At 35.6% G+C, this 12,915-nt stretch overlaps 2 protein-coding genes across 2 annotated transcripts; one reads left to right on the top strand and one right to left on the bottom strand.

Moving 5' to 3' along the window:
* Positions 1-2,634: 2,634 nt before the first annotated feature.
* On the bottom strand, positions 2,635-3,329 carry LOC109217479. Its single transcript, XM_019381730.1, has 2 exons — positions 3,027-3,329; positions 2,635-2,953 (listed from the first exon to the last, which is right to left on the bottom strand). Exons 1-2 carry the CDS (start codon positions 3,312-3,314, stop codon positions 2,720-2,722), a joined length of 522 nt encoding a protein of 173 aa, XP_019237275.1. The 5' UTR covers positions 3,315-3,329; the 3' UTR covers positions 2,635-2,719.
* Positions 3,330-6,654: 3,325 nt separating this feature from the next.
* LOC109217475 lies at positions 6,655-8,440 on the top strand. Its single transcript, XM_019381727.1, has 3 exons — positions 6,655-6,679; positions 7,411-7,615; positions 7,840-8,440. The coding sequence occupies exons 1-3, from the start codon at positions 6,655-6,657 to the stop codon at positions 8,438-8,440; spliced, it is 831 nt and encodes a 276-aa protein (XP_019237272.1).
* Positions 8,441-12,915: the final 4,475 nt, after the last annotated feature.

The following is a 12,915-nucleotide window of genomic DNA, read 5'->3' as shown; positions in this document are numbered from 1 at the left end:
AAAAAAAAAAAAAAAGCACAAGCACTTCGGTACACAAGGTATTTCGTATTGGGAAATTTCATTCCTATACACTATATGAAATTTTATTACAAAAAATGTCTTTGTTTACAATATTATTCGAGCTGGATACGTTTTTCCTACAAAATCTATACAAATCATTTAAAAAAGAATCCTTTATGCTGTAACATTCCTTTTTTAGGAGCGAGAATTTTAGAGTCGTCAATATGGGCTTGGCTCGTTGGGCCGGCCCAGCCCAGCCCGTGATTTAGCAGGGCTGAGCTAGAATTTTTGAAGCCCATTTAAAAACGAGGCTTTTAAGCCCGGCCCGAGTAAGCCCGTGGCCCGTGAGGCTTGACTGAGGTTGGGCTGGGCCGGCCCGTGGGCCTAATAAAAATATGTATTTAAAATATATAAAATAAAAATTTATATGACAAAAAATAATAAGAAGAGTATCCCAAGCTTACAGTTTATTAAGCTCATCATATTAAAAGATCTAAGTCTTGAAACGTTAATTAGTTTTAAAATTTTAACTATTCTTAATATTTAACTAATTAATATTGCAAACGAATTGTAAATGTAGATGAAAGTGAAGAAGTTAAAACAACCTTCTAACAAGCGGATTCAAATGTGTTTGATGAAAATCATGTGTTGGATATCCCATAAGCGTCATGGACGTTCTCTTGAATAGTTTGCTTTGAGTTTTGACTTTTAGTGAATGAAATGGTCTTGTCTTTTGCTTTTTAGTGTTTATTGTAATATATTGGAATAATATAAAAAGTTATTAAGTTTTGTGAAATTTTTCCAATAAGATTTTTTTAAGTTTTAAATATTTATCTTTTTTTTTTGTTAGAACTTAAAGAAAAAAAATATAAAATTATATTTTATAAAAATGATGGGCCGGCCCGTGGGGGCCCACAGCCCACATAGGGCCGGGGTGGGTTGACCATTATAAGGCCCATCAAAATGATGGGCTAGCCCAGCCCAGCCCGTCAATTGCTAAAGCCACGTGGGCTGGGCTAGGCTAGCCCCGCCCGCTCCGCCCATATTGACAGCTCTAGAGAATTTGGGATAGTAAAGGATTCTACCAAGATCTTTTGCAACGCATTAGTCACCATTAATTAAGCCTGAAATTATTTCGTTTCTCTCACAATTTCGATACTCTATTTTCCGAACACTCTGTTTTTCACTGTATATTCTGGTTTCACAAGCAAAATCGAATCAATTATCTACAATTGTACTGAATCATATGCAATAATGTCGAAAATAGCTATTATGCTTCAGCTAAATGGTAATTGGGATAGCTTTGGGAGATACAGAGATTTTCATATCAACGGAATTGTAGTCAGTGAAGATGCAAGTTATAGCCAATTGATTTCTACAATCACAGAGCATCAAATGATCGATACATTAGAAAAAATAATCGAAATCAAATACATTGTCAACGAATATTATCCGCCAATAGAAATTAGGAACGATATGGGAGTATACATGGAGACGAAAAAGGATAACAAAAGCTTAGGAATGTATCCGCTATGTATAATAGTGCGGAATTTCGATTTGGAATGCAGTATCTCTATCGAATGCAATTGCAGGTTTGATCTGCTACACCAGTGGTGAAATTTGTTTATATCTCATGCGTTCTACAATTTTTCTACAATATTTCTATGGCACAATAGCCTAAACGGCACTTGTACTTCACCCACTTTGTCATGCCGGTCCCCAAACTTACATATTTGCCAATTGAACACTTATACTCATTCAAAACGTGAATAATAAACGCTTATCCAACGTGGCTTATCCTATGTGTCATATGTGGCTGCAGTGCGTGATTCACACGCCTGTAAGGGGCGTGAAGACAGTAAAAAAAGCCCTAACGGTAATAATTTAGCCTATTTAACATCCATCTTCTTCTTTGTACCTTATTCTCCATTGTTGAACATTGTAGAAGCTAAATTTAGCAAATCTGATGCCTTCTTCTTTCTTTGTTAGCTTCAACTGTCAAAAATAGAATTTTAATTTCATGTGAATCTTCTTTGCCCATCAATTTTTGCAATCTCCTTTTGTTTTGAAAGTGGATTTTTTTCTGCTTCTCCTGCAACAAAAACGCTATTGCCGCCTCTTCTCCTTCAACAATGAGGATGCAACCTTTGTGTTATTGTGGAGTTGCTGCAGATCTTAAAATGTCACGAACACCCACCAATCCTGGAAGGAGGTTCCTGGGCTGCCGAAGATATGAGATTGGTGAAGGTTGTGGCTTTTTCAGATGGGTTGATCCTGCGATTGAGGAAGAACACTACAAGACTCTTCTTGCGGCTCTTATTAAGAAGAGTGATCGATGCCATTGTCAAAGAAGTCAAGGAAGGTCGAAGTTGAGAGTCGCTGCTATTATAATTGTGGTTGTACTTGTTCTAATGTTAGCTATTATGTTATTTGTTTAGGATTGATAGTGCACTTTGTTATTTCCTGGGTTTAGGCTACATATTTTGTGTTGATGTAAAATTTTGTTCATGAAATATATTGACAAAGGCTCCATTACAGCAACAAGTACTAATATAATGGCCTGTGTTATAGGCAGTTAATAAAACATCCAAAATAAGGGAGTTGGTTTACAAAATATTGTCAATGATAGGCAATCAACAAAAACATACATAATGAAGTAGCTTTACAAAATATTGTCTACCACAGTCAACAAAAACATAGTAAATATCAGTTGAGCACTTCAATTAATGTCTGTTGTGGCTTGGCTGCTTGGTGTGGATTGTGTAACTGGTGTGGCTTGAGTGGTTGTAGCAGACTTTGCCCTTCTGTAACTCTGTTCTTGCAGCTGCCTTTGTGTAACTGCTGGTCGGCCCTTCCACTTTAGTCCAGGTGGTTTGAACCTAAGTTCAATGTTGGTAGGAGCAGAACTTATGAGTGTAGAAGGATTGTGTACCACTCTGTCAGTAGTTCCAGACTGCACAAAAATAAAAGGTTGTGAGTGAGGGATTATGTAGTAAACCATTGTGTAATTGAGTTGAAATATTTACCCTCTGTATAACAGTGCCACTTGAATCAAATAGCACACCATATCCTGCTGTCTTTGTTCTCTTAGACCCTGCATTTGCACCACCTCTTCTAGGCTCATTGGTCTTCCTTTTTGGACCTCTTGCAACATTAGTTGATTGTTGTGTGCTTGGATCAAGGATTGCTGGTGTTGTTGATGCACTTGCAGGTATTGTTGATGCACTTCCAGCTGCTGCAGTTCCACTTTCAGCAGTTTCACCTCTACCTGAACTAGTTCCAGCCCTTCCCTCTTGGTTTTTCTGCATACACATAACAAAACTATCACTAGTAATTGAATTCTTTCAATATTAGTAACAAAACAAACATTAATACTTACTGCTGATGGGCATCCTTTCTTGTTATGTCCTACAGTCTTGCACAAAGAACATCTCATTTGTCTCCCTATCCTTGTACCCTTCCCAAACTTCTTCTTTGGTTCATCAGCAGCCTTTGTCCTTTTTTTCTTTGGCCTTCCCGGCATTGCAGTTATAACAGGTGGCTCAATAGCTGGCAGTGTGCTTGTTGGCCACAAATTCATACTAGTTAAAGGTTGAATGAATCTGCTATATGCCTTAAGGTAGGTATCCTTTCTATACCAATGGTCAACATATGGCTCAACCTCATAGTTCTTGTAATGCATTGCTGTAATTGCATGTGCACATGGAATTCCTTTGAGTTGCCATGATCTACAAGTACAGGTATATGCCCTAAAGTCAACAACATGTTTATATGGCCCATCCTGGATCTCATACCCTGTTTCACCATTAAATTTGACTTCACATTTGGCTGCCCTTTGAGCATTCTCTCCAAGTATTTCCATAGCCATGGGTGATATCTCACCTACCCATTTTTCAGAAAACTCTCTCATGCTATTCATCCTCTCCATACACTTGATTCTAATTTCCTCTAACATAGTAATGATAGACTTGTGCCTAGCTGCCAATATCCAACTATTGAATGTCTCACACATGTTGTTCTCAACTACATCACACTTACTATGGTCTTTGAAATATGCCCTACACCATGTTTCCTTGTTGTATTTCAGTAAGTCCTGAACAATATTTCCCCCCAGCTGGTCCATTTCATCCAACTTCTTGCTAAAGTAAACCTCAAATGTAGCTCTTGCACACTGCCAGAATTTTTTCCTTCTTTCCTCACCAGGCCAAGTTTGCTTCCAATTAGCCCAGATATGTCTAGCACACCATCTCATTTCAGCATTTGGCAATAACTGAGTTATTGCTAGATGAAGACCCTACAGTCATAAAAATTATATTGTTATAACTTAAACATAAATGAAAACAATTACACTTTAAAGAAAGAGTATTAGAAACCATACCTTCTGCATATCAGACATGACTGTCAGCCCTTCTCCTTCAGTTTCTGTCAAGTTTAGATCATGCTTGAGACACCTGATAAACCAAGACCATGTATCCTTTGATTCCTTTTCAACTACTGCCCAAGCCACAGGGAACATTTGATTATTTCCATCCTTGGAAATGCAGGAAAGCAGTTCACCTTTACATGTCCCCTTTAGGAATGCACCATCAAAGCCAATTATGTTTCTGCACCCTTCTAACCATCCAGTTTTTAATGCTTCAAGACAGACATAAATGCCCATAAAGACTTCCTTGCCAGAAACTGAATCCTTAGATGTCCTTATCACTACAGTAGTGCCAGGATTAGTAGACTTCAGCATTTCTGCATAATCATGAAGCCTAGCAAATTCTTTCTTGTAATCACCCATATTCTCCTTCATAACTATCATTTTTGCTCTTCTACAGGAAGTTTTACTCACATACAAGCCATATGATTGCCTAAGTAAGGCTTGAATCTGATGAAGTTTAATTTGAGGCTCACTAACTATTCTGTCTTTGAATTTTTTTGCAATCCATGGTGGGTTACACATCTTGTTCCTTGTTTTCTTGTAGCATTTATGGACAGGGTAGTATGTAATCACCCTAAAGTTTCTGGTGCTGCCTTCAATGCTACCAAGGATATGCCATGGACATCCATTTTTTGTGCACTTTGCCCTAACCCTTTCCTTCTCATTAGGTTTCAACTTAAGGTTGACACCTTTTTGAATAGAATATGTCTGCAATGCCTCCCTAAACTGTACAGCATTCTCAAAGATCATATACAGTTCAAAAAATATTTTTTTGGAAGTTGTATCAAAATACACCTTCTTACTTGGATTCCTAGCTGGAGCATCCCTTACTTCATCAGGGCCAACAGGTTCTCTGTCATCATCACTACACTCACTACCTGGATCTGAGCTATCAAAATACTGGTCATCCCCTCCTAGTTTCCCTTCATATTTTCCCCTTCTGTTCTTATGCATATCTTCAAAACCATCATCTACACCAACTGGACCAGATGGTATCTCATCTACATTTACTTGGGCATCCTTCTTTTTGTTGAGTTTAGACTGTCTAATTTCAACTAAATCATCTTCCAAATCACTACACTCTTCAATGTTCTCATCTATATCAAACAGTGAGTCAGACCCTTCAGAATCATCAAGGTCCTCATCAGATTCAGATTCTGATGTTTGAAGGTGATAGGAAGAGAAGTTATTACTTTCACCTTCATCTGATTCTTCTATCTCTTCATTTAACCCACTGTCATGCCCCTCTGTTTGTATAGTGGGGTCTAGTTCAGTTATGTCCTCAACAAGAATAGGCTCACTAATTTTATGGACAATACAAACATCAACAAAGTCACCACCTTTCAATGTATTAAGAAAATTTAACACATCAGCATCTGTTTTTAAAATGAAATAGGCACCACTTTTGTTAACTTTACATCCAAACAAATCCACTTCTAAAAATCCTAAGTCCCTAGCAAACTTGTGAAACAACATAATATGTAGCTCATCCACATCAACTGTAGCTAAGTGAGGACAGGTTAGTCCATTTGCATACCTTAGGTCAGGGTCGGATACAAAATTACCACTGTGGTGGATTTGTAGGTTAACTAGGGTTGAAGCCATTTTCTTTTCATACCTGCAAAGAAACAAAAAAAAACAGTGTTATCAATGACTATTTGTTATCAAAAGTTGCACCTTTACACAACTCCATAAACAAACCAACAAAAAAGACAGATTTTTAAAGTAAAAAAGCATCCAAGATTCCTTTTTCGTCCCCACAATGCCTTATAATATTCAGAAAATACTGTGGTGGACCGCTAACATGAACGAGACCCAACAAAAACCCAAGACACTAGGATGAAATTTTGATTTGAAAACAAAAACCCAAAACACTAAAGAGAATAACCAAATATGCCATTACATGCATGACACTACATTAAAAAGGCCTTTCACTCTAACATGTAGAAAAACACAACAAAAGCCCTATATATTAAGGGATATTAAACAACAATTACGACCTAACCCAACCTCCCCCTAAAAAACCCTAAACGGAGCAAAATCCCCATAAATAGAAGGAAATGAAGAACAATAAAGACAAAATATGAAGAATAAATGAAGAAACTTACCCCACAAACTTTTATAACAACTGTACAGATGAAAATCCCGGCAAGAACGACGGAGAAGAGAGGAGCGACTCACTGTTGTTCGATACTATCTAAGCCCTAATTTAGCGGGGTAATTGTAAAATGAGGGGAAATGTGGGTTGGGGGGGTAAATAATTTTTTATCCTATTTGGCCATCAGATGTGACTTGGAGCCTACGTGGATATATTTTATTGACGTGGCGTCCTACGTGTAGGCGATTGTCAAACACGCACTGGCAGCCTCATTGGATAAGCGTTTATTATTCACGTTTTGAATGAGTATAAGTGTTTAATTGGCAAATATGTAAGTTTGGGGACCGGCATGACAAAGTGGGTGAAGTACAGGTGCCATTTAGGCCATTCTGCCTATTTCTATAAAAGAACTACATAACATGTGTAGATCAAAATAAGTATTGAATTTCATTTGTTCTACAATTTTTCTACAGTATTTCTAAATAAAAACTACATAACATGTGTATATCAATTGTTATGAATATGCAAGTCTTGAATTTCATTGTTCTACAATTTTACTACAAAATATCTACTCCCTCCGTTTCATATTGAATGAGGTACTTTCCTTTTTAGTCTGTTCCAAAATAAATGACACATTTTTAAATTTGAAAATAATTTAACTTTAAACTCTTCATTTACCTTTTTTACCCTTAATGAGAAACTTTTATAGCCACACAAAAGGCATGTCCCCACAAACCTTTTACCCCTTAAGCTTTTAAGACCACAACTTTCAAAAGTCTTCTTCTTTTTTTGTTAAACTCCGTGCCGAGTCAAACTACCTCAGACAATATGAAACGGAGGGAGTACTATATATATCATAACTGTATTTAGCTTTAATTGATTCCAGGTTCATCTAGAACACTGAAGTTGATTGATATGCCAACATCTTCGGCGATAGTGGAATATCAAAGTATAATCATAACAGGAAATACACTAACTGTTATAAAAGCAGGCCAAGTATACAAAGACAAGCAAACAATTGCTAGTGCAATGAAGCACTATTCTGTCATGAACAAGTTCCAATTTAGGGCGAAAAGGTCTAGTGCTAGAAGGTACGAACAGTTCAATGGTAAAAAATCATATCTTGTTTAATTTGTAGTTTATTTGTATTTTTTTGTTCTTCAGCGTTTGTAATATCTTTGTATACAAATTGTAGATAATCTGTAGGTTTTTTTTGTATATAAACTGTTAAATATAAGATTTTCATGATTAAACAACCTATTTTTTGTGTATCTACATTTTTCATACCATTGTTTAAATTGTTTTTATTCTGTAGCTACTGCATGGTATATCTTGGGGAAGATTGTACATGGCACTTCAAGTCCACCAGCATAAATGATTCAGCAATGTTCAAGGTTCGAAAATCCAACAGCTTGCACACATGCTCTTTGATGGACAATACATACATACAACACAAACCTACTGCCATGGTAGTGGGTAGCATGATTATACCAAAATATGCTGATCCTAAGACAATTTACACACCAAAAGACATACAAACTGATATGTTGTCTGAACACGGCGTGAACTTACATACATGCAAGCTTGGAAAGCAAAGGAAAAAGGCTTTGGAATTTTTGAGAGGTCATCCTGCTGACTCCTACAGTCGATTGCCTAGTTATTCGTATATTCTGGAGAAGACTTATCCGGGGTCGGTAGTTAAATTGAAGAAGACCGACGATAACTGTTCCTTATATGCATTTGTTGCGATTAGTACGTCAATCGATGGTTGGAAATATTGTAGGCCAGTTGTAGTAGTTGATGGGACCTTCTTGAAGTCAGCATACAGGGGAATAATGCTAATAGCTAGCACTAGTATCCCGGATAAAATAACAAAACATAGGGTAATAATTGTAGCACAAATCTGCTACAATTAAACTTCAACAAACTTTTTCATACGTAACAATTTGTATACAAACTTTCTACAAAACCAACTGCAACTAAACAATTTAACTACATATTTCCTACAGAAAATGGCAACTAATTCTTCTTCTTCCGGACTTGGGTTCTCTCGTTCACAACTGGTGCACCTTTTTTCCTTCCTAATCTGCCAGTCACCTCGCTCTCACTAATTGCACCAGTATCTTGCTTCTTCCTAGCGTAGTCCCACAGTAGCGCTCCGTAGCATCTACGATGTTGATCAATATCAGAAAGGTCATCCTCAGATACTGCTAGGTCTCTAATGCTGGCATACTCTGCAAATGCAACAACGTATACACTACAGTCACTGCAAAAAGAAAAATAGGGAAAATATTTAGCATACCATGAGCAGAAAAAAATCTGTTCAATAGTTAGAAGGAAAAGAAGCTTTTCTTTTGCAGCAAAAGGAAAAATTCCTTATTAAAACAAGGATAAACAATTAAAAACAAAATATCTACATTTTTAATACACTATAGCTACAATTACATAACAGAGTCAAAAATGGATAACAATATAACTACAATTTTATTACAAAATTTTTACAATCTTTAAACAGAGTCAAAACAAGGCAAATATTTATATAAAAATGTATCTACAATCAGGAATTATAAATTTGCAACAACTCTACACAATGTAGACAAAATTTCTACAAACTACAAAATCAAACATTATATAGGTTCATAAGAATGAGAACAAATTTTTTTAGCTTTTAAAAAAAATATTTTTGAAACTAATAAATTCTTACCTTCACCATTACTGTTGGGGAACAGTTTTAGAAGATTTTTGAACTTTCTTCTTTTTTGAAGCTTTTACATTAGGAGGCACTCTAAGTTTTTTTGCAACTTTAATGGCAGCTTCTTCTTCGACGAAATCATCATCGAAATCAATCTCTTTGCCTTTCCTTTTCGCAGATTTGACAGGTATCGAAGATTCACCAGCATCAATATCGTGCTTTTGCTTTGTTCGAGCTTCTGCCCTAGCTTCATGAGGGGAAAGCTTGGGTTTGTTCTCTTCTTTTGCGTGAGCTGATTTTGAAGCCTTTTTGGGTGAATTTGCTGAGAAAATACCCAAATCAAATGAATGAATATCTGCTCCTTTGTCTTTTGTAGGGTTGTTCTTTGAAGATATCTTCTTCTTTATTGAAAATCAAGCTAATCAGAGACGTCAATGGAGGATTTCTGAAATTTCTGAAGAGAAAATCGTGGGTGAGTGCAAGATACGTGGGTGAGGGGGGTGGGATGTGGAGAGAAAAACGTGGGGGGAGTGGGAATATACAGTAGAGTTATTTTAGGACACTAATTAATATCATTAATTCCCTTAAAATGTACATAAATGGTAATTGGGTATATAAAATGTAATTATAGTAAAACTTGAGTAGGGAGGGTAATATAGTTTCATAATGTGTATAGGAATGTAAAAATTCCTTTCGTATTCACGCAGGGTCGGGGAAGGGCCACACAAGGAATGTGATGTAGATAGCCTATCCTAATGCAAACATTAGTGGTTGCTTTCATAGCTCTAGCCCATAACTTATAGTTTCTTAAATGAATTAAAAATAGAGAAACTTTTAGAAACCACTATGTTTTAGTGGTTATTAGCTAGTTGTAGCTACCATTTACTATATTACTTCCAATAGTTATGTTTACAGGTTTTTTAGAGTGTATTCGATGTATTTAAGCTATTGTATTTATGAATACAATAGCATTTCTAGGCGTGAAACAGGGATTACAGTTAGACATATTTTTGTATTCGACTGTATTCACGACGTGAAACAGGGAATTACAGCTAGACAGATTATTGTATTCGACTGTATTCATACGTATTTGTGAATACAGTAACGTAAATAGCGCATTTCATGGTCTATTCACCTGTTTTTAAACAGAAAGTGAATCAATTGACATAATAGACTCCTAATATAACTCAACAAACTCAATTATAACACACAAAATTTGTATTTCCAATTATAAAAAAGATTTTCAACCGAAAAACATCCCAAAAACATAGCAATCTTCAGAGAAAATATGCTGAAATTTTTTTCAGCCGATAAATACAACAAAAATAGAGCAATTTCAATACATATATACATCTGAATACATAAATTGTATTAATTAAAAAAATATATGAATACATTCATGGAATACAACGAGACAGTGAATACAATGAAATACATGAAATACATGGAGATACGTTGAAATACAATGAAAAAAAAGACAATAAATACAATGAAATACAACGAGAAACATTGAAATACATTGAAATATATTAACAGAAAATTCAAGTTGCTCAGCCCCAAACTCCGTCGTCTTTGTTCAAGAACAACCCTAATGTCGTCTCGCCGTCACCGTTGCCTCCGGTTGCCGTTGTTACGCCGGAGAAAATTTCTATATCGGATGATTGCTCGACAGACCAAACTTCGCCGGAAAACTCTAATTCTGATGCTTTGCCGGAGAGTTCTGGTAGTAAGATGAAGGTGGAAGATGAGAGAGAGAGAGAGAGAGGGAAAATAGATACGGGGTAGGGGATCGATTTGAACGTATCCCTTCCTTCAACTGGATGGAGAATAGAGGGAGAATACATTAAACGTATCCCTTCCTTCAACTGGATGGATTTGATGCTTTGCCTGAGAGTTCTGGTATTAAGATGAAGGTGGAAGATGAGAGAGAGAGAGAGGGAGAATAGATATGGGGTAGGGGATACGAGAAATTTGAGTGGGGAGAGAAAAATAATACAAAGCTTATGTTATGACTTAAGGGTAGGAGGTGACCATAAATAGATAGTTGGCTATAAAAAATCAAAAGATACCTATCGAATATAATTTTTTAAAAGAGCATTTATTTAAAATAAATAAAATATCAACTTTTGTTATAGGAGGTAACTAATCCTTAAAAATAAGGGTGGCAATGAACTTTTATTCGAGTTTGTATTTGTTATTCCGTTTTGGGTTTCAACTCAAAATTTTCTTAGGTATGCGAATACAAAAATTTAAGCTTATGAATTTAATATAGAAAGAATTACAAGAAAATACACATGACTTCACACCATAACAAAAAATGGCCTATGTTTTTAAGTTTTACCTGACCTAGCTCACATTGTACTTATTTTGAAAGCACTAGCAGATTCAAAATATGTTTCTTACAACCATTGCTTCTAAAATCTATGGAGTTAAATCTGTGCTCTCACAACCATTGCTTTCGCTCTCTCTTCTTCTCACATCTTCTACATATGATTCAAGGGACCGTGTATTTTCTGCTTCTCCTCTTGTGTCACTTGATTGCAATGTAAGAAAATTGAAGAGTAGAAGTCTACCAATGAAGACCATTCAAAGCTTTGCTTTCGAAAATGGGTATTTTTGAGTTTGTTAGTTGTTTGGATTGGGTGTTATTCGATTTGATCGAAAATATCAAAAGGAGTTCAAAATTTAAATTTGAAGTGATTTGGAGTAGTTTGAGCAAGATTTGAGTTAAATTTCAGAAAAGACGCTACGAAGAAGACGAAGTCAGTTTTTTGTATAACTATGTATATCTTGTATAATAGTGTATATGAGTGTAGAAACACACCTTATACACTTTATACACCTTTATACAAGCGCCTGTAGACGAACTTCTTCCACGATTTTCAGTTGCAATTCTTGTTCAAAACCAGTCCAAATCTCCATTGATTGGCTTCAAATTTTATATACAACCTCTTTATACTATTTCTAACAAGTCCAAATAACACCCACTCCAAATTTCTCACAAAATCAAATTCGAAATTTAAACGCACATATTTAAGCTTGTTAAAAATCTAATTTTCACCACCCAAATGAATTTGGTTTGTTGAACTAATATTTGAGTCATAGTTACTGATTCGAAAATTAACTTAAAAGCTTGAGGAATTTTTTTTAAAAATTAAATAGTAATTTTGAGAACCTATTGGAGTTGGATGTTGAATCTTAGCCTATTATTTTTGGGGTAGTTGGTTGTAAATTAAAATATGACCTATAAAATTGAAAAGTAGGGAGCCCAGTTGTTCTAATGTGAAATTTTCCCTTTAATATATATAGACCTAACTCTCCCATCCAAACGAGCCCTATTGAATTTGCAAGACTAGAGCCAGAGGTATGCGAATTTGCGCCAATGCAATTGAGGTAGCTAAAATCTGTCGAATCTTTTCATGCTCTAACAATATTATAATTTGCAGATTAACACAAAAAAGGTTGTTATGGATAATTCAATACTAGTTGGCTTTTGGCTGACCTATAGCATATCCAAATAATTATGTTAAATTTTATAATGCAAAGTGACCAAAATCTAATGTATTTTAAAATAGACATGTTCTATCTAGTTAGACAAGAACAAGTGCAGGCAGTTACATACCTTAACTTTGATTCTCCAATTTCCATCCCAATAGTTCATGTCATTTTCCAATATCCTAAGTTTACGATAAAAAGCGC

This window comes from Nicotiana attenuata, unplaced genomic scaffold (assembly GCF_001879085.1).
Source record: "Nicotiana attenuata strain UT unplaced genomic scaffold, NIATTr2, whole genome shotgun sequence".
Taxonomy (NCBI): domain Eukaryota; kingdom Viridiplantae; phylum Streptophyta; class Magnoliopsida; order Solanales; family Solanaceae; genus Nicotiana; species Nicotiana attenuata.
This window is presented reverse-complemented; position numbering and strand designations above follow the sequence as displayed.